This window comes from Symsagittifera roscoffensis, chromosome 5, assembly GCF_963678635.1.
Source record: "Symsagittifera roscoffensis chromosome 5, txSymRosc1.1, whole genome shotgun sequence".
Lineage (NCBI taxonomy): Eukaryota > Metazoa > Xenacoelomorpha > Acoela > Convolutidae > Symsagittifera > Symsagittifera roscoffensis.
The window spans coordinates 46,912,241-46,939,575 of record NC_087066.1 but is presented as its reverse complement, the minus strand read 5'-3'; the positions used below and the strand labels follow the sequence as shown (position 1 = coordinate 46,939,575).

Genomic DNA, 27,335 nt, shown 5'->3' with positions numbered 1-27,335 from the left:
TATTTGAAAAAAATGCTAATAGATGGAGATGCCACCCGACATGCTAATGGAGATGCCACCCGACTCGCTAATGGAGATGCCACCCGACAGGCTAATAACTTTTTGGTCTTCTGCCAAGCCTAACTTTATTGTCAACGTACATTTTCATAGATTGTATGCTTATAAGTTTTGGCTTGAAAATAAAATTTTAATTATTAGTATATTTTTTTAACATGCGTTTTATGCCAAATGAGCAGCAGCTTAGATTCCATTTCGAATAATGATGACTTGATTGTCAATTTGAGTGCCAAATTTTTCGATGCATTATATAGCTGTTATTATAATTAGTAGCAAAAAGTTCGGACAGACAAAATTAATTAAAAAGAGCAATTGACCTATTTTGGAAATATTTTGCATGCAAAATCTAATTTTTCAGTCCGATTTTGTGTCTCAAAGTTGAATAAAAAAAGAAATTGCATGCAAAAATCTGTCAAAATGGTAAGATTGCTCTTTTTAATTAATTCTGTCTGTCCGAACTTTTTGCAACTCTCTATATTCCGACTTTCAATACGAAAATGACGGATTATTTGTGCTCGGCGTGGTTTTTTTTCTTCAGACGAAATTCGGCTTTTTAACTAGACATTTTTGACGGAATTTTTTATATGATTCCAAAAGTATTGTTGAGCTAAGCTATGATATTTCACCTGTGATCATTTTTTGTAAAGTTATGATCATTTTGGCCATTTTGGGACAATTAACGCGCGATATAATTCGCGCTATTAACGCGTAAGCGGAGATTTAATCCGTCTTAGAAATCGTTCCAAATTGGTTGAAAGAAGCTTATTTGTCATAATTAATTTGTAAAAAGGAGCGAAAACTATTGTTTTGTACTTCATATGGCGTGTGGCGGATGACTCTTTATAGAAAAAATTTCAAATGTAGAAAAAAAAATTTCATTTTATTTTATTTCATTTAGTTTTTTTTGTGTTGTTTATTTTATTACTGCTCCATAAACCTTACAGCCAGTCGGAGCATTCAAAGCTTCGCCTTGATACGAGTAGTGTTGTTCATATACTAATCAACATTGTTCTGTGAGAAACTTTTATCAACAGTTAGGATGTTTCGTACCTCCATTACTTTTTTTCCAATCAAAACACACTAGTTAGTTTTGCTTTAAATCCCCAGTTTGAGTAGCAGTTGAAAATAACTGATAAGTTTCCTTTTGCTAATCAACATAATAGATGTAGCAAAACTTAATTATGCTCAAACTGAATCCATTGTTTTCAAGTTTCACAACCTAAGGTTGAAGAGCTTTCTTAATTTTAGTAAAGTTTTTGCCAAAAAAACTGCCCCAAAAAGTAATAAACAAATTGCTTAATTTATTGTAATAAAACATGTTAGTTAGCACGCGCAAGCATTTGCACTCGCTAACTTTTTTTCAATTATATCTCATGCTATGTTTCTATAAAGGCTTCCATCTCCCCGCAAACTGCAACGAGCCTGGGGTGTAGTAGAAAAAAGCCCAACAATTTTCTAGAGTCAATTCAAAGTTAACAAAGTGGAGGGGCTGTAATGTTTTGCCACTACGCTGGGAGGTCTTCTTTTTTAATATATTAAAAAAGTACTCCCGTAGCTAACACCAACAAATTGACGCTTTTATGAGGCGCCTTTAAGTCTAGTATCAGTCAAAATTTTAGTCTAGTATCGGTCAAAATTGAAGTCTAGTATCGGTAAAAATTGAAGTCTAGTATCGGGCAAAACTTAAGTTTAGTATCGGTCCAATTTTAAGCCTTGTATCGGTCAAAATTTAGGTTCAATATTGGTCAAAATTTAAGTTTAGTGTCGGTCAAAATTTAAATCTAGTATCGGTCAAAGCTTAGATCTAGTAGAATCAATCAAAATTTGAGTCTAGTATCGGGAAAATTTTAAATCTAGTATCGGTCACAATTGAAGTCTAGTATCGGTCAAAATTTAAGTCTAGTATCGTTCAAAATTTAAGTCTATTATCGGTCAAAACTTAAGTTTAGTATCGGTCAAAATTTAAGTCTAGTATCGGTCTTTTGAAAATTTATTTTTCATTAAGTCCGTGATTTTTTGGGTTGTCCCACCTCACATAAGCATATAATTTTACAGTGTAACGAAGGGTCTTAGCCTAATAGTTGATCTCATAGCCTAATAGTTGTTTTTTAACAATCACAAAATGAGAAAAAAATTTGGAGGGGAAGGGAGAGGAGGAAAAAGAGCTAATTTGACATTTTGGGGCTACTCGGTGGGTTGAATAGAATAGTTCAGTTTTTGTTTCGACTTTCGATACGAAAGTAACGGAATATTTGTGCTCGGGGTGGGTTTTTTTTTCTTCAGACAAATTTCGACTTTTTAGCTAGCCATTTTTGACAAAATTTTTTTAAATCACCCGAAAGTTTTTGTTGTCCTGAGCTTATGTTTGATAAGATATTTCACCTGTGATCATTTTTTGTGAAGTTATGAGGGTTTAGAGACTGCCATTTTGGCCATTTTGACCAATTTGGGACAATTAACGCGCGATATAATTCGCGCTATTACCGCGTAAACTGAGGTTTAATCCGTCTTAGAAGTCATTCCAAATTGGTGGGTGAAAAGAAGCTTTTTTGCCATAATTGATTTGTTACTAGGAGCGAAATTTTTTGTTTTGTACTTATATGGCGTGTGGGGTGATGATTTTCATAGAAAAATTCTCAAATTTTAGAAAAAGAAATTTTCATTTTGTTTTATTTCATTTAATTTTCTTTTATGTTGTTTATGTTTTTACTGCTCCATAAACCTCAAAAAGCAGTCGGAACTTTCAGGGATTCGCCCTGATACGAGCAGTCTTGTTGTTCTGAATTTCGATACGAAAGTAACGGAATATTTGTGCTCGTGGGTTTTTTTTTCTTCAGACAAATTTCGACTTTTTAATTAGCCATTTTTGACGGAAACTTTTTTATATCATTGAAAAGGTATTGTTGTCCTGAGATTAAATCTGAAAAGATATTTCACTTGTGATCATTTTTCGTAAAGTTATGGGGGTTTAAAGATTGGCAAGTTGGTCTACTTGAGACAATTAACGCGCTATATATTTCGCGCTTTGGCTCTTTTTCCTTTTCCACCCCACCTGCAAATTTTTACATGTAAATTTGTTGACCACATTGTCCGATTGTTATGAAAATTTACATTCAGACTAATAAGGCCACGGCAAACATATTTGGTCCTCTTACTCAACCTCTTAAAACCACTCATTACACTAATAAGTTGGAACTGGCGTGAGGTGAGGGGGGAAAGGAAAAAGAGCCCGCGCTTTTAACGCGTAAGCGGAGATTTAATCCGTCTAAGAAATCGTTCCAAATTGGATGAAAGAAGCTAATTTGCCATAATTGATTTTTTACTAGAAGCAAAATTTATCATTTTGTACTTTGTATGGCGTGTGGGGGGATGCTTTTCACAAAAAAATCTCAAACTTTTTAACGAAATTTTTTCATTTTATTTTCTTCTTTTATACTTTTAATTTTTACTACTGCTTTCATGTTACTACTGCTTCATAGACCTTAAAAGACAGTCGGAATATTCAGGGCTTCGCCCTGATACGAGCAGTCTTGTTTAAAGTTACTATGGAACGCAGCTTGGCTCTTTTTCCTTTTCCCCCCACCTGCAAATTTTTATATTTGAAGTTACTGTTCACTTTGTCCGATTGTCATGAAAATTGGCATGTAGACTAATTAGGCCATGACAAACATATTTGGTCTCCATAATTAACCCTGTAAGACCGCTAGTTAGACCATTAAATTCATGTTTGAGTGAGGTGGGGGGGAAAGGAAAAAGAGCCCGCAGCTTGTACCAGAGCACGTTAGATATAAAATAATGTCGCCGCCATTATTTGATGGACTGAATTTAACAAACGCATGCTCACAAAGAAGATAAAAAGCTGAAAACCAAGAAAAATACATTGAAAAAAGTAAATAAATCATAAAAAAAATTTAAAATGTATAGTAATGGAAACAATGGACAAAACTATCCGGGAGACGAAATGGGAGGAAACTACTGGCAAGCGGGCTTCAACCAATCAATTCACCCCTCTTACAATCAACGTCACACTCAACCACAGACTATGGTGGGGGAACCCGCACGGTCTCATCCAATCACCGTCCCCCAAAATCAGGCATGGTACCGGCAGGCTAATATGGAACCAACGCTACCCCCACCTTACAAACTACTAGCCAGTCCATCTTCAAGTCAGGGTTCCCCTCCCCCCACATTCGACATGCCAAGTGGGGAGACTTACACCTCTGTAGATCCCTCCCCTCCCCCAACTTATGACCAATATGCCTTCAACAGTACACGAGCCACTCGGCAGCTACTGCCGAGCAGAATCAACCAAAACAGGATCAGAAGCTTCTCGGCCCAGCCTCAAGGAAGAGGCAATTCGTACACAGGCGGGGCTATTTTACCTTTTCACATTTCCAAAAACAAACATAAATTGGCTTAATGTCATATAAACCCCATCCGCCAGCCAATTATACTCCACATAATTACTATAACCTTTAAATCTGATAGAATTTTGAGCAGAAGTTATGGCGAACAGAACAAGACTCTTTTTCTTTTTCCCCCCACCTCATTCAAACATGAATTTTATGGTGTAACGAGTGGTTTTACAAGGTTAATTATGAAGACCAAATATGTTTGTCATGGCCTAATTAGTCTACATGTCATTTTTTACGACAATCGGACAAAAGGAACAGAAACTTTAAATACAAAAATTTGCAGGTGGGGGGGGGGGGGGGGAGGAGAGGAGGAAAAAGAGCCCAGAACAATCCTCAAAACTATAACGAACAAAGCAAAAAATGTTCCATTGCTGATAATGCTTTATTTCATTAAATTTGTGAAAACCTCGACTTAAGTAAGGAGTTTTGGGCTCTTTTCCAGTTCCCCCCCCCCTTTGTTAAATTACAAAAAGAGATATTCAAAAATTGTTCACACGTCAATTTTCATGTTAGAAATGTTGTGAAAATTTGTTCAGCTGTTCACGCTGACACGTTTTAATGCAGTTTATACCATTAAAAATTATTTTAAAAAGACTTTCATGTAATGAATTTCAGAAAAAAATGAAAGGGGGGGAACTGGAAAAGAGCCGAATTTTGGTAGTAGAAATTACGGAAGGAAGGGGAAAACGCTAGGGTTGTATAGGCAAAAAGTCGTGTTACTTTCATATCATGTATGTTCAAACCATATTTGACTTTACTTGGCTGTTTTCTAGTTTGCCACCTCCTCGTAAAATTACAAACTCAAGCTGCTCAAAAATTGTAACTGTAAAATTTTAATTGACTGGAAAAGAGCCTTTTATCTTAAAAAATGGGTTTACGATTGCCTACATTGGAAATGAATATATTGAAAATGCCTATACTAAAATGATTAAAAAGATCTAATCTGCAATCCATAGAGTCGGCGTGTAGACATGATGGCTCTTTTTCCTGATGGCTCTTTTTCCTCGTAAAACCACTCGCTACACTAATAAATTGAAACTGGCGTCAGGTGGGGGAAAAGGAAAAAAAAGCCGACATGATTATCATCAGTATCATCACCATCGTTGGCTTTCAATTCCCTTCTTGTATTCGAAGGTGTTGTGAGAAAAGCCGAAAACAATCAAATTTTCGATAGGGATAGATTTGTACCAATCTGTTCTGTTCTGCAGAGCCTAAAGCGGCCACTGTATACTTCATTTTGGGTTTTTTGAACCAGTACTGAACTAATAGTGAGCCTTAAGCGGCCACTGACTAAATACGCAAACATTTTCTGAGAGCAAAAGAAGTTTCTGACAGCAAACATTCTATTAGAGCAGCATTAATAAAAGAATAGTTTACGGGTAAATCTTAAGTGGCCATACCGTGCGATATAACATGAAAGTTGACCGAAAAACTAATCCGAAATGAAGATGTATATTAAAAAAAAGGTTTCAACGAACCCGTACCCAGTAAATTTTCTAAAAACAGATCTGAAATTTTTTTATTTCTTGTGTAGGCTAATTTTCAGAGCTGAAATTCTTTATTTCAGATCCTAGATAAGATTTAACCAATTTCAGATCTAAAAAACATTTTTTGTTGATAATAATCGAAAATTTCAAAATTTCGAATTGACTTTTGAAATTTTGTTACGTGTCTTGACCATGAAAATAATAAATTTAAATCATAAAAATGCCTAATAACAGCCTAATATGCCTAATAGATCATTAAATGCCTAATTGCAGGAAATTCAGGAAATACAGAAATTCAGATACACTACAGGATCCAAAACAGGATCCAATGTCGCTTAAGCTTAGTTCACTAATTTTCATTAATGTCTTAGTGAGTTTAATGTCTTAGTGTCATAATGTTTGGGTGTTTATGGAAAGTTTCGTCTTGATTTCGAAGATCAACAAACGGCAGATGCTGGCTAAATTTTTTTCCAAGTTTCAGGAGATTTGATTAATCGGATTCAGAAACCCGATTTCACTTAAATCTTTTAGTCTTTATAAAAACACTTTTACGTTTTTTATTTATGAGACATGGGGTAAAAATAATTAAAAGTACGAAGTAAGAATGAAGCTTACACAACATAACAGCAGTGGATAACCAGCAGAGGAACATAATTTTTTGAAGGCCTTTAGCGGCCATTCAGCACAGCAGATGGACAGCATCGGTCATAATTTTCAAAATCGATAAATATTGAGGATATTTTATTGCAAATTCTTCGGAAATATTTTTTTAGTTTTGATATCTTGTGCAAATTGAGGAATTTCATCAGGACTTAAATGTAAGCCGTTGGTGGACCTGTTGTTTTATTTTCACAAATGGAATGTTGTGGTATTCTGCTAGACGCTTGTAACAGCGGTTTAATCGCCCAATGCCCTTCCGACCAATGAAGGAGAGTATCGACACCTTCAAGCCATTTTTCAAATAATTAAGCAAAAGATACTCCATTTCTTCAACCACAGCTTCCTCCACTCATTATATAATTACCTCGTTGATCGAAAAGTTTATAGTATCCAGCTATCATTGCAAGTTTTCTCACTCCAAAATTCACAATTTGCTCTTATACGTGATCACAACACAATGTCGCTATTGTTCCTCCTGTACAGAATACAGTAACAGATTTGTGCAGAAAAACAACGCTTGCAAGCGATGAGCCCAAAATATCAAGAACCCAGGTTCATTGAAATTTATAATAACCTGTTTTTTTGGTGAACCTTTGATTTGTAGGTTGTAGAATTTGATCAGATTTTTTTGTTATTTTATTTCATATTGCCGTGTAAACAATTTTTTAACAACTTAAGGCTCTTTTTCACTTTTCCCCACATTCGAATTTCAGTTATGAAAAGCTGTTTTAAATTTGTAATATAAAATGAAATGTTGCGTGGTAAACAAACAGATCTGTTTTTCATACCTTACTTCGTAACATCACACCTTTAGCCATAATCACACGTAAGACAACTAAGAAAAATGAAAAGTTCCATCTTCATCTTGTACTTTTACGAAGGAAGTGGGAAACTAGAAAGAGCCAATTTGATTTAAATAATGGTGAAATTAGGGTTGAAAATAATGTAAAAGAGCCAGTTAGGCCGAGCACCGGCTAAAACTAGGTTCCCATCGCAGTCCAGTCAACTGTCATCTGGTGTGGTGATGAGTGATGCTTATAACCAGCCCGGGATGGTGAACCACGAGCAGCAATTCAACTTCACAAATGTTAACCAGCCTCAGCAACCGCAATGGCCGCGCCAGATTCAGAACCAAGCTTTCAATTACCAACAGTGAAAAAAATTGAGCAATTTTTTAAAACCAAGTTGAGTTATGTATAGGTTACTGTACTCATAGAGTAATTTTAGATAAGGTACACCGTCTGCTCGTCACGCTATCTTATTTTCGGCCGGATAGATTCGTGCAACTTCTTAGTCTAATACCGATCTTAATCTTACTCTTATATCTCCTAGTCTCAATAGATCTAGTGAACACCGGTTTGCACGAGTTAGTTCCAGAATGAGAACAACTGTATTCTAAGTTTAATTCAAATTGTTCTGGTGTTGAAACTACAAGTAGTTTCAACACTTTACGAATAAATAGATTGTTAGTTTTATGGAGTATGATTGGTTATTATTTAATATTTTATAGAGATAAAGTATTATAATAATAACCAATGATAAATACCAGTTCAGATCTGGTTGCACTCATCCGGGGTTTAGAGAGTTTTATTTTTTGTTCTTTGACATTCATCTGTAATGGAGGATGGATGATGTTTGATTGTATTTCTCGAGCATCTTTTCTGTTTCGTTCTTGGAGAAGGATGTCTTATCCGTCTGCTCCATGAAGATGGAATCGTCGATATCAGTCTGTCATTCGACAATGACTGTGACCGCCAACTGTTGCTGTTGTTTCTGGAAGTCAAACTGATTTCCAAATGCTTTGTTATGATCGTTTGTTCTTGTTTGGTAGAGAACTGTGTTTCGATCTCGTTTGGGAAGGGCGTGAAGTTTGAGCTTTGATGCAATGCCTGGTGACTTGGATCTGTACGTATACTTGAACATCGAGATGGCCATTGTTCTGTTGCAATGGATTTCCTTTTCTGCGATGCCAAGTCGTACTCTAAATCCATTGAGTGTAGTGACTGTAGGCAGCATGTCAGGTGGGTTTTGTCATTCCGTAGTTGGAGTGTGATTGGGTTGTCAAGTTCCTTGCTGCTCATCTTTGGGCTGTTTGTAATCTATATACTGCATTATATCATTTACATATACAAATCTTTGTTAATCTTGTTTTTTAGTTATGATCGTTGTATTAGTTTTTATCGCAAAAGCGTTATTATTCAGTTCGGTTATTTTTAAGAGCTACTCACACTTGAGTAACTCTCGTCAAAAATAGTGTCGTGGGTGTCACAAAGCGTGGATGAAGCACGTTGGGTGAGGCCGGCTATGAAGCATGCTCAGGACGTCCTCTTCTGGTGGGTTAGGCCAGAAGTGAGGGTATAATTTTGTGCTCTCTTTTTGGAGGGTCCCGTGTTAGTTCAATCTTTCATGCCATTTTTTATTACTAGTGTTTTCTTTTGTTGTTTTAGTTTTGTCTTTTCCTCAAAAATCAATTTGTTTTTGTTTATTAATTATCTTTTTTCTTAGTGTTTGTTTTTTGTTCTTATATATCCTACTGATTGTCTGTGTGGTGTGATTACGAGGTCGTATTTCTCGTCGTTAATTAAACAACTGTGTATTATGATTGTTTGTTTGTTTCCTAAATTGTCTCTTAACATAAGGCTTAGGATGATGGATGCACAATCTGGATTAGTGATTCTAATGCCTTAAACAGTTAGTTCTCATGATTTTTTGTGGTTAGCTTAAATTGGGTCGTATATTTGGTTTGGAGAGAAAGCGTATATCAATTCCGAAGAATGATTTGTACTTTCTTGTGACTAATTCTAAGCTAAGATTTGACCTACCTAATCTTACTAAGGGGTTGTGATTTGTGATCAAGGGTTGGAGAATAGTAAATCGATCCACAATGTTCAGGTTAGAACGCAAGTAGTTCGTTAGATACTATTTTATGACTTACTAAGTTTAAGTGTTTTACCTGGGTCATCTAAGAGGAGTGGGATCAAGTGAAGGATGAGTAACCGAAGTTCTTCACTGTTTAGCTTAATTAAAAAAGTTAGTTTTTTGAAAATTTTCTGTTATTTTTGGGTCTTTGATAAGGGTTGGGTAGTGAATCGACGTTTGAGGTCGTTACACACTAAGTAAATGTGGAGGGGGAGAACAAAATTGTTCTATTTGATCCAAAGATAGGCCTTGATGATCAGAGATTTAAGTATTTAGAAATTTAAAACTTAAGATATAATTTAGTTTAAAGATCCAAGGGAAGCCTTGATGATCTGTTTTTTAAATGAAATTATTTTAAGTGAAATTAAGGGTAAGCCTTGATAGTTTAAAATTAGAGCGTTAAGGTTAGGTGTTAGTTTTGATGATTAATAATGTTTGAAACTCACTGTTATGTTTTAGGTGATGAAGCTGGGATGATGTGATGAATTATAATACTAACAATTTATGATTTATACTAACTATTTTTTGTATTTTAATATTTAATAGATGTTTTTTCAAGATGTCATTTAGTTTACAGCTGATTTAAGGAAAACGACAAGTGTTATTTTTATTAGTCGTAATTGTACAATTAATAGGCTTAGCGCCATGAAAGGTTATTTGAAATTAATTTTTCAAATATTATGTCAGTAAATGAGAATTTAAATTTACTGCTGGTAGTATCCTAAATACAAAAGTTTGATCTTGTTTATGTCGTACTATCATGAAATCAATTGGTAGATTTCATCCTATTCGTATGTCGTTTCTTGTTCGACGTTTTTTTCCAATACCGGGTAGTTCTCGTATTGTTCGGAATATTGGATCTGATCTTTTGAGGCGTAGAGGCATATCTACTAAGTTTTTGTCATATAACATTTTTTTGAAATGTTGTATTTGTCTAATTCTAATCTAATTTTTGTCGAATTCTAGGTTAATTAAGGTCTGTTCGAGACTTTTGGTCGCACCAGATGAGTTATGTATAGCTTACTCTACTCTCAGAGTAATTTCAGATAAGGTACACCGTCTGCTCGTCACGCTATCTTATTTTCGGCCGGATAGATTCGTGCAACTTCTCAGTCTAATACCAATCTTAATCTTACTCTTTAATCTCCTAGTCTTAATAGATCTAGTGTACAACGGTTTGCGCGAGTTAGTTCCAGAATGAGAACAACTGTACTCTAAGTTTAATTCAAATTGTTCTGGTGTTGAAACTACAAGTAGTTTCAACACTTTACAAATAAATAGGTTGTTAGTTTTATGGAGTATGATTGATTGGTTAGTATTTAATATTTTATAGAGATAAAATATCATAAGAATAACCAATGATAAATACTAGTTTAGATCTGGTTCCAAAGTGTTCAAATCCCAGACAAAACCCAATTCGATCCCATTTTATTGATAATTAGTTGACATTTGCCCATAGTTAACCGCTTCTCACACATAGTAACTTCAACAAAAAAAATACATGACTAATCAGCTTGCGAGCTAAAACTTGAAAGAGGCCAAAACTTGGTTAGTTTGCAACTGCCAACAAAATATTTTATTTGAGCTTAAAAATGCATCCTTTAGTTTCAAAATGATCGAGCGTCAATGGACGCAGTAAAGACACTTATGTAGGCCTTTTTTCCGACAACCAAAAGCCTTACTTTGCGGTTTGATTTTTTGGTCTTTTCTACTTCCCCCACCTTTTTTAGTGCAATTATGGCTGAACACCTTTAGATTAACAAATCTGCACACAATTGTTAGTTTTTCACCATGTCAAGTTTCATTGAATTATGACTATGTTGAAGTAGTTTTTCAAAAATAAAATTCAAAGGTGTAGGGAAAGTCGAAAAGAGCCGAAAGAAGGCAAATTTTTCTCTGCAGTTATAAAAGCGAAAATGGCACAAAAAACTAGGAAAAAATTACTTACTGATTCAGTTTTCTCAATTTGGGTTCATTATATTATAAAATGTGTCATTCAATTGTTCTTGAAAAACCATTTTTGTACAGCAATTTAGTTTTTTTTTTCAAAAACATATCAGCTGTTTTTTTTTGTTTCCGTGTTTTCAGTGACACATGTTCAACTTCTGTTAGCTATTTTCAATCGAATTTCCCCGACTTGTAGCTCATCCCAGCAAAAAACCGTAGACCCTTCTCAGTTTGGCACTTTTTGTGAATTTACAACAATCGTTAAGACTTCATTCGAAGCGTCCTCAGTTCTTTGTTTATAGTGGCACACGAGCGTTTTGATCAATGAGCCGAAGAGCGCTCCTTGTAAGCTTTACATCAGAAGTTTATTGAAAACACTAATTCTGTGTGATGGCTGTCAAGCAGACATCAAAACCCAACTCGCTTGACATGCTAGAAAAAAAGACTCGCAACCCTTAGACAACGAAATCTGCAAAGCAGTAGGTTTTCAGCAGCCATGGTATAAGAAGATGACGGAACCGATTGTACAAAACATTTGATTCGGAGGGTTGGAAGATACAAATGTCGACCACGACAAGCTCGAGTTTACTTGTTTTTAATTTGTTTCAGCCAATGTCAGAACGTTGATTGGTGACCTGCCAACGTAAGAGGCGGCGTGTCGGATTTAGCGACAAGGATATCAAAAAACGCGCCTTCTTATTGTTCATAGAGACCCATAATGATACAAAGAACAAAATTGAAGAACCAAAACTATGTCAATCGGGTATCTTTTAAGAACAAAAAAAGTTTGAACTAAACTGGAGTGGTGTATTTCCTAAAATGCGAAAGGATGGTATGTTTTCACGTGTATTTGTTTTGTCTGATTTTTTTACTGGGAGCGCTATGATTTACAACCGGTCTATGACGGGAATAAACTGTAGATTTAGAGGATCGCTTCTCTAGCGTTATCTCTCTTAACGACACCGCAAAGTGGTCTTTTGGGTAGTGAATTCAGTGGGGCGACCGAGAATCAGTACTATCTACAATCGCGAAAGGGTTAAGTTGATGGCAACTATTCTGTATTGTATTATGTTGCTTGCCCCCTTCGTGTATACTGCTCTTCAGACTACCTCGTCTACTCGATACAATCGCAAGAATTTCAAATATTAATTCAAATCAGAAAGTATAAGTCCAAATATAGAAAACTCTGAGTGGCTACAATTAAATCTAATAACCTAATCAAAAGGAAAGAGGAAAGGGTCAGCGATTTATCAGCACAATTGCCTCATTGCATTTTATCTTCCAGTTGACTCCACTAAACAGTTCTCTCTCTCTGTCTTTCTGAATAATCCTAACAACAATTAAACACAGTAATTCCACACAAAAACTCAGTTTGACCTGCTAAAATTAATAGTGTCTCTAAGTATCACTATTCTTTAGAGGTACTTTAACTGATGTCGCTAGCTTCAAGAATCACTGTTGTCACTCTGATAAGAACCATTTATCTACTATCTCTGCTATAATTGTTCTCTGACTCCGAAAACAAACTATTCGAACCTCAATAATTATTCTGACTCTTGAAGGCTCTCCGGTACAGCCTCCAGTTCCTTATCATTCTTTACACTTAGTTTTAGTTAAGACACGCCATTCGGTATCGGTCCTGACATCCGCTTAAATCATCCGTCCGCACAAAATTCATGACTATATACCTCCCCCTTTCAACACTGCCACGTGGCAAGTTCGGTTTCCTTTATCAAACTATTCATGTTTATCAGATATTCGGTATGCCGTAAGTATCACAATTTGACCATAAAACAAAAATCACACAATTGTAACCAACCAATTCCTGACCTCCCTGAACTTCAGACCCATGAGTTCAACTCAACCTCCAAACCATGCTATGATTACTCAGCGACCCCAATGTCTTTCTTTTATTATCTTTCTTACGTTCCGACCTCCCGCGGGTATAGGGAGACCCTTTTTATGGGTAGCTAATTCATTTCCAGCATCTGAAATTTCTATCTATACTCTATCCCAATCCAGACTTTTTATTAGGGGAACGTAGTTTGTCAATTAGGGATCAATTTTTTAAAAAAACAAGTCACCTCCGGGGTGCCAATTATTTTTTTCATCCGTTCATACCCTTTGTGAGAACTAACTCTCATGCCGCGGTCCTATTATTATCAATTTCCTCTGGGATTACTTTTTTTAGTCTAGTTAAGACTGTTTTTATAGATCATTTGCCAAGCTAAGCTAAACTCCAAATTAACTCTATCTACTACTCCAACGTTGCAATGAGAAAGCTATATCGCTATGGGATTCTGCTTCAGTTGCTCATCATTTTGCGTTAATTGCCTGTTTCCGATCTAAGGGCCTATTTTTTTCAAGTGCTAATAGCTTCAATTTCAATCGCTAGAAATTATAACACAAGATGTATCTTGCCATTACCTATCGTCCCTCCAAGTTTCAGCTTCTGCGTTTTTTTGCGGCCGAGAAACGACTTCCGAATTTTAGGTGCGGGTTTGTTCACTTAGGGTAATAAACAGGAAGTGGGTGTCCTTAGGGTCTGTATTTCTAAGCTTAAGCTTCCCTAAACTAGGCCTGGAACATACTATAAATTGAGTCAAATACTGCCGCTAGTTGCCGGGTTCTGATAGGGCCATTTACACTTTCGGGGACCGTTATCATTTGCCATCCATGGGTCGGAATGGTCCCGTTTGATGTATGCCTGGGTCAAATCATCTCTACTACCACTTCTCTGAGTTTCATAACACTAGCTTTCTTAGTTCTAATTTGTGGGGAGGGGGGTTGTTTTCGTGGTTTTTGTTGTTTTTCTTCTTTCTGGCCAAGGTATGAGTTCAATCGACGAAGATTGAAATCGATTCTTTAATTGCTGTACTATATAATTTACAGATGAATCAACCTCACGCTCAGCTTACTATGGCAAGTAATACAGAAGAACCTTCAATTCCACATAAACTATTAACCAAGAGATTGATAAAATTTCAGTTGAGCGGGATGTAAAAATTTAGTTGAGCCGGAGCGTTAAAATGGCATTTTACTAAACCGACTCAAGTGATTGCGATTTTTTTTGCTTCAATCATTACAAGTCCAACCCGTGCATTCTTTGCATTGTAAGCGGATTCCGCAACAGGCCAAAATCAAATTTGATGCCCAATTTGCCAATTTGTTGCGCTTTGAATCCGCAGCTTTGCTACTTTTCTTTGATCTTCTTCACTGTTTTGTATTCCACAAACAAATACCTAAAACATAGTACCGCTCAAAATAACTCCGAAAATAGGCAATTTTGCGGAATCCGCAACCGTACTTGCGGAATCCAGAACAGTTTGTGGAATCCACAGAAAAAAAATAGGACAATTGTATAGTTAAAATGAGCTGTTGCGGATTTCGCAACTGCAAGCGGAATCCGCAACATGTAAGTGGAATGAATTGTAAGTGGAATCCGCATTTTGTTTGCGGATTCCGTTTACATATATGTATATGTGTAGTATAGCCTTTAAAATTATATCTTTTGATAATTGGTCAACAGAAAAATCAAGCTCATTTACTACTTTCATCAACTACCAGTTGAAATGTTTGGCCTCACTTCCTGTCAACCCAACTTCGATCTCAATCAGGGGCGGATCTAGGATTTTTTCGAGAAGGGGGGGGCGGATTTTCGAAAAAAAATCTAAAGTTTTGTCAAACTTTCATTTTTGCTTAGGTCGACCAAATAGATTTTCCGAGCTCTCCCAAAGCACTAAAAAGACCTTGTTTTAGTAAAAATTTCTGCGCCGCAGGCAAATTGTTTGACGAAACAGGCCAAAAAAGGCGTTTTTGGTCCTTTTTGTAAAATTTTGATTAAAAAAATCGCGTTTTTTCGGCGCGCGCTCCCAACTCATAATTAGTATAAATTGGCGCGAAAGGCGCCCTTAGAAAAATTTTAGGGTCGGCCGGCCAAAAAATTGGTTCTTAAAAAGTACCAAAAGGGGACCCTTTGGGTCGTCAGGGGGTCGAATCCCTGAAGGGGGGCGTCCGCCGCCCCCGCTTCCCCTTAAATCCGCCCCTGTTCTCAATTCCTGTCAACTTCGATCTCAACTTTGATCCCAAATACTGACCTAATGAACTTCAATCCCAAATACTGACCTACCGATCCCAAATACTGACCTACTTCGATCTGAGCTGCGATCCCAAATACTGATGCCATCCCAAATACTGACCTAATTCGGCAATATGCTGTGCGTTGTGTTTCCGAACACTCTCAGATCATGGACTACAAACTACAAATATTTCATTTATTCGGCGTTAAAATTCCAAAATCAATATTTGGGATTGAAGCCATCTCAAATACTGACCTAAATTGTCGATATCCTGTGTGTTGTCTTTCCATACACTCTCAACCCAATGACTCCAAAAATTGAACTTATTCTGTGTTGTGTTTCCAAAATACTAAAAGCTGACATCCACCGATTTAGTTAACAAATGTTTTAAGATTTGTTCGTGGATTCCGCTGACACTGTTTAAGTCCTTGCCTTTAAATTCTGCATTGCTATAGATAAGAATTCCAGCTCTAGCTTTCAATTGTTCATATGCAAGTTCAGTAATAGACAAAATTCTGAATCCGCTGACAATTTGCGGAATCCGCTGACATTTGCGGACTCCGCTTACAAATTTCGCTGACTCCTTTTACATTCGTTGACTCTACTTATATTTTGTGGAATCCACTTACAGTTGCGGAATCCAGAACAACTAGCTATATTGTACGCGGAATCCACGGAAGTTTTGTAAGTGGAATCCACTGACATTTTGGAACATGTTTAAAGGTTTGTCTATGTAATCCAGGAACATACATACACAAAATTGTGCGCCTATCCAGTGCACAGTTTGGCCTCGTAATGATCAATATGCATGATTCTCATGTCCATAAGTTTGAGTTAGAAGAAAACAAATGTTTATATTTCAGGATAAGTTTTTTTAATGCTAGCATGGGTTGTTTTTTATATAGTTTGAAATCTAACTTACGAGAGGAATTGAAAAAGAGACAATCTTTATGTGTCTAATTGCCCTTAAATTAATTTTTATTTTTGATTGAATAAGAAGTGCCATGATTAGAGTTTTTGGTTGATGAGTAAGATACAATTAATCGAATTCAAAAATTCCTCCAAATTGAGCTGAGGCAAGCTAATTGGTTAAAAGGATTGTGTTACTAGAAACAAAGTATACCAACTAGTAGATCAGGGGCGGATCCAGGGTTTTTTTTAAGGGCAGAGGCGTCTTTTCAAAAAATTTGTACATGTTGATGAGTTTTTTTGGCATCTTACCAAATATTTAGGGTCAGTGAGCTGAAAAAAAGGATATCTCACAATAGTACAAAGGCAGATCCTTTGGGTTGGCAAGAGGTCGAATCCCTGAAGAGGATGCGTCCCTGAGGTAGATAATATTGCATTTGCGAAAAAAAAACATCGAAAAAAATTAATTGTTTTTGCTTGTTCTTCATCCAACTTTTCATTCAAAAAGCAAATCAGAGACATCAAAGCCAAAAAATTTGGTACAATTTATTTGTTTTGTTCACTTTTCGCCATTGCGTTTTGCATCAACACATTTTGATTAGCAAAATTTCTGAAGGAATTTCTCTTAGTTTTGTTAGAAATCAGTTCTTTGTTCTTAAAACATAGTGTAGTTTAATTTTAGTTCTTAAGAAATCTGAATTCAATCTTTTCAATCCTACAAAATATAAAAATGTAGTGAAAATAACACATACTGTTTGGTTTTTTGTCTGGTTATCGAAAAATTTCCGCAATAAAGCAAATTAAAAACTTTGCAATTTTTTGATCGGGGTAAGTTTCGGAGGTCTCACCGGTTGTTGTAAACCAAACTAAAAGGTAGTTTTTTGGTGAAAAAAAATAAAATAAACAAATTTACTTTTCTCAAAACAACATTCAGCAGTTTAATAGTTAGATTTTTCCGTACAACCGCTGTTTAGGCCTTTAATAAGAATTACGCGGATTTTTTTATATTTTATGGGTTGATATTGCTTAGAAAGTTATCAGAGATCATGCAGACCTTAGACTCTTATCCAGTTTCATATGAAAGCAAATCTCGAAATCTTAGAGAAAAAAAAGCTGCTAGTAGCACAAAAATGTTGCAAGTAGCACAAAAAATTCCCACCACAGTTGATTTTTTTTGTTTTTTTTTTCAATATTGAAAAGCTGCTTATTTTTTTTAGAAAGTAGTGTTCTTTGAGTGCATGATGTGCGCAATTGATAAAACTTTAGTCAAAACAAAAACTAAATTTGTATCGTAAATAGTCCTAAATTTTTTTTTCTGGTTTCATTTCCTTGAAAGATTATGACTTTTTGTGCTGTGGAAACGCTGACCGAAGCTAAAGAAATGTCTACTTTATGCTAGAATTAGTTTTATTGTTTTATAGTTTGCTCTACGCTTTCTCTGGTTATTTGATTTTTTCGTAGTAAAATGAACTAAAAATCAGTTTTGACAAAGCAAATCATTCAATTTACAGACAATGTGTTTTTTTTGTTCCAACCTTCAGGTGAACTTAATCGATTTTTTACAGCTAGAACAAACAAATGTCAGTTGGTTTCCAAAAATAAATCTTATCAAACTCCTTTCAATCATGATTTAATCGATACTCGAAGTTATTACATTGTTTGGTATTGTCGAGAAAAGCTTTCAGAAACCTGTGTCCTTTCCGTGGTGCATTTTCAAGCAATCCTTAAATATTTGAATCCAAATTACAACAAGTATAGCCGGTTAATGTGCAAGTAGCACAGAATGTTCCGACCACAGTCTGAAAAAAATATAAACAAATTTTTTCAAATAAGTGTCGTTTTTTCTGCGTGTTGTGAAAAAAGATCTGAAGGATAAAAAACAAAACATAAGCATATTTCAGAGAGTCATAGTAAAATAAATAAGTCAATTGTAAAACAGTTTTGAAGAAAATTGACTGGAAAAACGAAATTTTTGCGTGGAAAACCTTTTTTTTCTGAGTTTGCGTGGAAAACAAAAAGTAGAAAAAAACCAAAACACCTGAATCTAAAGTTCTTTTCATCTTCAATGACCGGAAAAACAAGTAAAACCGGTTACTGTGCAAATAGCAGAGAGAGTTCCGACTAGTCTTCAAAAATTACAACAAAGATATTATTCCAATTAGTGTCGCTTTTTCGCTTTTGTGGGATAAAGGAATCTGAGCTAAAAAGTAGAGCTTAAACATTTTCGTCAGTCATTGTAAGATACGCAAATTGGAAAACTATTTTTGAAGACAAACAACAAGAAAAACAAAAAAAAAATTTGTATTTTTCAAAATTTGTGTCCCAAATTTTTGAAGTTTTTGGTTTCTAAGATGAAGCTAAAAACTCCAAAAATTAACTTCATTTGAGTAAAACTAAAGTTTCAAGGCTTAAACTAAGCATAACTAAGCTAATGTAAGTCTGCTCAGTCGCTCGAAATTAGACGAAAAATCAAAAACTTCAAACCGGTTTTTCTCTTCACCGGGAAAACTTTTTTGAAATTTTTTGATCTGGTTCGAATCACAATTTAAAAGGATTTTAGGTGATATATCACTCAGCCCAGTTCAATAGTTATTTGTGGTACCTGAGTTTGCAGGGAAAACAAACAAAAAACAAACACACCCAAGTACAAAGTTTCTCACCATTTTCAATGTTTGGAACAAAAACTACAACATTCTTAAGCATAACCTGATCTTTAAACTCAAGAATCAGCAAGGATAGTGTCGGTTGTTTTGCAAGCAACATAAAATAAATTGACCACGATTGAAAAAATATATATCAGATCATTGTCGTGTTTGTGCGTGGTATGATGAGAGGCCTGTATAAATGTGCATGACTTTATTGAAGTAGCCACAGTGTCAACCACAGTCTTCGAAAAACAGACAACAAAAAATTTTTCGTATGTTTCGGCAGACAATTTTTTTTCAACCCTAGTTTTACTGCAGGAAAAGTTTTTTTTGACCAAGGAAGCGGTAAATGAAGCTACCAAAGCTCTTTTTCCTGCAGTAAAACTAAATTTTTTGCAATTAAACAAATTTTTTGTTAAACGAAGGGGGCTTTAATATGATTTATCGTTCGACCCATTTTCCGATGATCAATTGTGGTACACGATTTTGCGTGGAAAAAACCAAAAACACGTCGGAAGACAAAAATTTCTCCCTATTTTCAATGGTCAGACCGAAAAAAAACTTAATTGAGTAGCAAACGTCACATTGTTGAAAATAAGCCTAAATGATGTTTTTTCCACTGAATCAATTGTTTAGAAGTTTCTGAACAAATGTAAAAAGTGTCAGTGTTTTTGTTTTTGACAAAATGATTTAGAGCTGAAAACACGAAAAATGAAATAGTTAATCTAAGCAGCTCACAAAATAACACCAAGGAAACGTTCACGCTGAGTACGAAACCAAAATGGGAATTTTAAATATTTATGGTGGATGCACCTGCGGAATGTTTAATAATGGTGCAAATATTTATGAACGTGCAGGTGAACATCTTCAACTGTACCACATGGAAAATTGTCTGTGTTATAAAACGACCGAATAATTCTCTTTCTTACATTCTGAAATCAATCTCTCCATTTTTTATGATATATCCAATTATAAATGTGCTCATTTTTTAATATTTTAAAGCTACGAGCGACCCAATGGCCAACTTTTCATAAGACTGTAAAATTGTTTATTTGAAAACTTATATCTAAGAAACTACAAAAAATTGACGGAATTTTATTAAAATTTACCCAAAATGACTGTCTTGACTGGTTTTTCGTCCTCCGCTGAGAAAAAAGAGGGCAAAAGTGGCATGAAAACAATTCAAGAAGACAGCGAGTCTTCCACGGGTTCCGAGCGGGATTCGAACCCTGTTGCGGAGACTTTCGAGACTGATTTGGGCGAAATGGTGCTGGGGATTACACTGAAGGACACGCATGTTTTAGTAGAGCAGGATGTGGATAGAGGGGAGGGTTATGATGAGGGGGAAATGCCTCTCCCCAAAATGCAGTCTAAATCAAACAAGGTCAGTATAAGGTTAACCACGGTTTTTCACATTTTGCTTTGTAGCAACTTAACAATAAATATTAGATCGGAATTTTGTACAGTGTATAGATGAAAAAACTTGACTTATTTCTCTAATTTTTGAGCAATGTTTTATAGAAGTTTGGTTACTTTTTATTTCAATCATTTTTTGGAACTCTCCCAAATACACTGGGTTTTATCTCTCTGGTTGTTTACATTACAGAGAAAATTCATCACGCAAAGAATAAATGGTTCCGTTGTAATTCTTATTAAACGCTGTTCGGTGGGTTAAAATAAATCGGGGTTCTCAAAAATTATACCACAATAATTAATTAAAATGATCACATAGGGGTGGCGTGGGGAGGCGGACGTTTTTTCCGTCAGGGATTCGAACCCCCGCCGACTCAAAGGGTCCCCCTTTGTACTATTTTGAGATATCTATTTTTGGCTGAGGGACCCTAAAAATTTTCCAAAGGCGCCTTAGGCGCCAATTATTACTAACTTTGAGGCGAAAGCGCGCGCTGAAAAAACGCGATCTTTTGGTCAAAATTTGCTAAAAAGTGCCTAAAAACGTCTTACGCCTTTTTTTGCTTGTGTTTTTTTGTTTTGCCTGCGGTGCACAAAATATGGCCAATAAAAGATCTTTTTCAGTGCTTTGGAAGAGCTCGGAAATTGTTTTGATCGACCTAAAAAAAAGGTCGACAAAATTTTCTTTTTCCTGCGACTCAAGGTCGTCTTTTTGCGTCTACCACTCCCGCAGCCGAAATCGTGCAAGCTGTGGTAGAGCTGAAGCTAGAGGTTAAATTAGCTTGAGAACATAGAGCTTTTATCATTGCCATGGCAGGAGATCAATTACACGATCTGACAATCGGAAAGTGATCGCCTTACCACTATGCTAGGTGCCTCTGAAGTTGATTTCTTTTAGGGCGCTGGATCAAAGAAGGTGACTTTCAATATTCCGGAGAACGAAAACAAAATATGGCGACGCATGATGCTGAGGCTTATCATGGCACTCCTTTGTGGAATGTTGATTGTCTGTCTCAGCAAATACACATTCGAGAAGTACCGAATGTATAAGTGGCAGCAGCAGCTTAACAATGATCATGTGGTACAGCCAATGCACCAGCTGAGAAACCTCCCGGATGACGATTCCAGACAGACGGCAGATGATCAAAGTGAAGACGCGATTGAAGTCGTTCCGATGAGCGAGGTTAATTTGGGTCAACATGAAGATGAAGACCTTTTGGACGACAGAAATGATGATGGAAGTGGTCAAGGTCACGGTGGAGGTCGAGGTCATGGAGCAGTGCGACTGAAGGTGGCTAACTGGACTGATGTGTGGTTGCGTGTGGGCGTGAACAAGTGGCGCCTGGACAGTGGGGATAGACATAGGAACTATTCACTGTTCACTGATACTGACAAAAATTACACAGGTACGTGAATCAAGGTCGAGCTTCACAAAACGCACCAAGATTTCAAAATACAGAAATTGATACAAAAATTTTGTTCGTTGCTGCTGTGAGAAATAATTGGTCGAAGTGGTGCATTAATTGAAATTATTTAGAAGATTCTTCTGTAAGAGGCTTCATCAATGCAAAAGGCAAATTTGTTAATGGTTTAAGATACCTATAAGTGAAAATAGTTGGAAAAATACAACTTATCATGAAATCATCTATACGCGAAGCTATTTCAAGTGCATAGTTATTATATTGAACTACCTTGACCGGCAAAAACGGACCTCTATCTTATATTATTTCTATGTTATTTCGATGCTTCTCAATAATCAAACTATTTGAGATCTGAATAAGTTTATTTTGGTCTTCTCAAACATTTCAGCTCTGAAATTGCTGCATGTTCCTGATGACCGACAACATCCCCACGCCCCCACCCCTCTCAACTCAGAGTTCAAGTTCCCTGTCTGCTACGTCGGAAAAACTCACCTTCTCAATCTTCCCCCACTCAGCAACATAACCAAACTTCTCAACCAAATCAACCACGAGGCGGCCATGATTGTCACTAAGATGGCAGAGTCGCTCTTCTTCGACATCGGCCAGCCGATCAGCCTAAACATTTCCTTATATGGAAGTCACATCCACAAGTTCTGCTCGGGTTCTACTGCATACCAACTGAAGCCGCTCAACATGATCGATGAGATCCGCAGGGAACTCGATGGCTTGGATCCGAAAAATCAAGAAGACACCGAGCAAGCCGTGACGCTGGTTCGCGAGAAAGTTTCAAATGTTTTGAGACTTCTGGACGATAAGTTGAAGAAGACAACAACTGCAACTGCTGAGCCGAAGGAGCAATTAGCCTCCGACACCGATAACTCGGAGCAGACTGGAGAAGCCGAGGACATTTCGAGGACCGAGTCGGGAAAGCCTCTTGCCGACAGCGAAGGATCCGAAGCTCCATGGACTTTGCAAGCGCGGGATATGCAAGCGCCCCATGAGATGGTTGAAAGTGCGGAGGAGCTGCAGAGAATCAACAACGAACTCATGCAACATCTGCATTCTGGTTTGTTTACTCATTTTCATGCTTCTATAATTTTAGACTAAGTTTTAATGTCATAATAGTGCTTCTCTTAAGAAAGTTTTTTAATAAAAAAAAACACCATCAAACTTTTTAAGTTCAAACTTTTCATGCAGTACTGAATTCTGAAAGAAAAATCTGGATTTTGATTCACCGATTCAACTAACTATAGCAGTTTTTGCATTAAAATATTTTTCGTTCAACATTTGGCAAACATCAAAAAAATCTGGGTTTTAGAATTAAATATAAATGGCACTTTTTGTATTGTTCAAGGGGACCTGTTAGGATCCCTTACCCTGATGAGACAGTTTCAACAAGTGGTCGCCTACCTCCCAAGGGGTGACTACAGCCTCCGATCGCCCCAAGGAGTGGCTATGAGCTTCCACATTCGACGACAGGCCATGCCACTCGGAACCTCCGGACACCTACGCAGTGTACACGTCAGTGGAAGTGCAGTGTCTTTCCATCATGGAGTCTCAGGAGGCTCAGCAGGAGTGGGATTGTTTGGGGGTCCCAATGTCCCGCAGCCACGGCCTCCTCTACCATCACGCGACGAAGAAAAAAATGCAGAACATTAAATTAATTGTTAAGAATTAACTCGGAAAAAAGCAAGAAAAACTTTAAGCAAGGAAAATAGTAACAAAGCTGAAGGTTTTTCTTAAAATGAACTTTGAAACAAAACAAAAAACTGCAAAAGCAAGAGTAATTACCTGGTCTCAACTAAAGAACTTAAATGCGTGCGAACAGCCATTAATAAATAGATTTAAATCATTGAGTCAGTCTTTCAATTTAAATTTAATTTTTGTCCAGACTCTTGGTCTATGCTTTCGATGTATGAATTCCTTGCATTTCTTACAACGTTTTCTGAAATATTTTTGTTGACTAGTTTCATCCACGCAGGATTAGCAAAAAAATCACCTGTCGCTGCAGAATTGGTAAAAAACGGTCTCAAAATTTTGTTTCAACCGTTCTTGTTTGTCTCACTTTGAGGAAAAAGTCAAGATCATTGGCTTCCCAAAATTAAAAAATTCCGGTCCATTTATTCAACTTCATTGTGTCATTTCAATGGCAAATATTTCAACAACAAGACTGCCTCTCAAACGAGTTATAATAGAGCAATATATATAACGATTTTTATAACGAATTACAACTGACTGCCACACGAAGTTTTTTGGTTTTTAAATCCGGTCTGATAGTTTGATTTTGTTTCAAAAACCAAATGCCAAAATTTCAGCACAGCATTTTAAATAGTTGGAGTCAAAACGTCAAAAACACAAAGAAAAGGGAACTTCTTTGCACCATAACTGTTCTTAAATAATTTTTGATGTACTTTTCTCAATTTTTGAAGAACGTGAGGAGTATGGTTGCTCACAAAACATGAAGAAACAATTTGGACAAATGATGGAATGTTTGGTGAGACCAAGTGGTTCCAGTAAAACCCTGTTGTCTTATGACATGTTTGAATACAAAAGGTTTGAACCAATGTGTGTTTCAAATAGCTAGATTTACAAAAAATATCAACCACTGAGAGAATATCCAAAAAATGTGTGCATCATTCTGTTTATACAGGGAGTATATTTTGTTTTGATTAACCAATTGTCCATGGAAAACTTTCCAAATCAAAACAAAGTGAAAAAGCTTTCAAAATTTGATTGATTTATCACATTACTTTCAAAATTTGAACAAAATTTCGAAAATTGCTATGGCTGGACGACTTTTACTTGTAGATTATATCGAATATAGTTTTTTATACTTAAACCCACATGACAGAGAAGCCGAGCTTATACTGACTCAAATAGTCCTGTTCAAGTCTACTAGTGATGTAAACACAGTTTCTGCATTTGGCAAACAACTGAGTTTTGTCGAAACTTTTGACTGATTAGCCGAAAAACATAGAAACGTTTTGGTTTTTCATTGGCAGATCTTCCAGCGCGAACATCTTCTGACGTCCTCCGCTACAGTTCAAATTTTATTCCACCATTTTCTATTTACACAACTTGCAAGCAAAAACAACTACTTTTAGCGATGAGATCAATTCACAGCAAGTCTTATTGCTGAGAAGTTTTTGGGGACAAAAAAATTTAATTAACCAATGACTGTGACAGTTTTTTTTACGTTTTTTTGTCAGATGTGCTAGTGAATAAGTTCACAGGAAATAAAATGCAAGGAGTGAGGCAAAAACGAATGGAAAAAATGCGGAAATTGCACGTATTTACTTTAAAATCAGTTTCACTAGCAGAAACACTTGCAGTTTTGAGTTACAAATATTAATAAGCTAACTTAAAAGTGATTGTTCGGCAGTACTGTGCTATCTCACAAGTTATTTGAGTTTCAAAATATGGATCTTATTTTTCCTAATACTTATCGTTATATTTTCACAGTTCTGCCGCAATAACCATCTAAACTCCCGAAGTCAATACTTTGATAAGAATATACTGGAAAAACCATTTCCTTGTGGATTTAAAATCAGCAAAAAGCAACATCAAAAACAGTGTCAGCTACACAACTTATTAGGCAAAAGGAGCAAACTGTAAAGGCTCGCGAGGAGCAATCTGATGAAAACAATGATAACATTGTTGATTCTTTTGTGAAAAAAGTCGGTCGAACAAAAAAAGCATTCAGGCAGGCAGTCGATTTGTACTGAAAACAAAATTCGATAATAACAGTGACAAAATCGGTCTGAACATACTTTTTTTTCGATTCCAAAACAATAGTAAATCTCTCAGTTTGTTCCTTTATACACTTCAAAACACTTTTCAAAAACAAAATGAAATGATCCAGAAGGTAGACAGAAAAGTGTAAAAGTATTCAAAAGTTATGCAAAGCTCATTTAATAAGCATCGTACTAGTATACCACAACCATAAATTTCCAAGAAAAAGAGATGAATTTATAAAATTTAGCGACAGAGATGGTGAAAAAGTTTCGAAAAAAGGCTGGCGTACAAAAAATTTTTTGTGGCAAAAAAAATTATACGCTAGACTACAAATTTTTGCTCATGATATTAAAACAATTTGGCGTATTGATGCATTTGGCATGGATAAAACTGCTCTTTCAAACGATGAACCAATTTTTTTGGACTATACAAACATTTTATCTCGCTTCGTCCGTGTAGAAATAGCAAAACAAAACACTACTCAATAGGCAAAAGAAGCATTTGCTAGAAATATTATTGATTCATCCAACCAACCTGATAGAAGTTGGAGAAGTAAGGGGAAAGATTGAGAGATAATTTGTAAATTTTTCGCAGCATTGTCAACTGAAAGTATCATATCTTTGGACATGAAAGTGCTATCAGATTCTTTGCAGCGATAATAGTGAAAAATTTGGGGGGGGGGAGTTGTTCTTGATTCATCCGACACATCTGATAGAAGATGGCGAGGTCAGGGGAAAAAAATTGAGAGATCATTTGAAATTTTTGCACAGCATTGCTAATCGAAAGTATCACATATTTAGAAATTAAAGTGCTATCAGATTCTTTGAAGCGCTAATAGTGAAAAATTTGGAGGTTAAATGGAAAATTCGAGCAAAATTCTACCTGAAAGATCGAGCCAGCATTGCATCAATGGAATTTTCCGTAAAAAATCTTGTCAGCAATTCAGTGACGAAAATTTAAACTTCACCAATAGCATACAATCTGCAACAAAAGAAAGATGAAGTGTTGGATGGAAAGTTTTACGAATATGAAAAATTGAAGACAGCAATTCTGGAACCCTTTTTTGAAAAAACTTTGTTATGGCCAGTCGCTATCATAAGCAATAAGCTCGAAACAAAATTTTATGCAATACTGTAGGACAAAGTGGTAGTGATCATTGATCACTAGCTCTCAGGCTAGCTCTCTATGCATTTCCGTTTGTCTTTAAGAATATTCAAAAAAAATGGTAAAAAAATTTGCTGCAAACATGTTGCCCGAATTTTTGAATAGAGTGGAAGAGAAGACGAGCCTGAAAAGGGAACTTAAACGAGCAGAAAAACAAACAAAGGAAAAAAGAAGAGGTTGGGGATATTCCGAAAAATAGGACGTTTCTAAAAAACCAGCATCTCGAATCAGCCCGTCATCCTTTCAAAAGAAAGAAAAGCAAACAAAAAAGTCTGACTCGTTAACTAAACTTTCCCGTGCATGAAATGGAAGATTACAAGGCAGCGCACTGGTTAGTTTCTGACGTTTTCACTAGAACTGAAGTACTGGTGACATTAGACAATTCAAACGAGCAGAAGACATTTCTCTTCAATTCTGATGAGACCACAGATATTGATTTTTGTTAAATTTCGATCGTAGAATTCACTTGGAGTTGCAATGTTTTGAG

The 27,335-nt window shown here is 36.0% G+C and overlaps 3 protein-coding genes across 6 annotated transcripts in view; 1 reads left to right on the top strand and 2 right to left on the bottom strand.

Annotated features, from left to right (window-relative positions):
• LOC134845881 (N-alpha-acetyltransferase 15, NatA auxiliary subunit-like) overlaps positions 1–27,335 on the bottom strand; it is a 361,253-nt gene that overhangs the window by 210,438 nt on the left and 123,480 nt on the right. The gene's annotated exons all lie outside the window — the stretch shown is intronic.
• The window catches only part of LOC134845880 (X-linked retinitis pigmentosa GTPase regulator-like), a 409,218-nt gene that overhangs the window by 269,044 nt on the left and 112,839 nt on the right, over positions 1–27,335 (bottom strand). The window lies entirely within an intron of this gene.
• Positions 19,966–23,841, top strand: LOC134845722 (uncharacterized). The gene is made up of 4 exons (XM_063862781.1): positions 19,966–20,502; positions 21,427–21,934; positions 22,338–23,015; positions 23,304–23,841. The coding sequence occupies exons 1-4, from the start codon at positions 20,233–20,235 to the stop codon at positions 23,606–23,608; spliced, it is 1,761 nt and encodes a 586-aa protein (XP_063718851.1). The 5' UTR covers positions 19,966–20,232; the 3' UTR covers positions 23,609–23,841.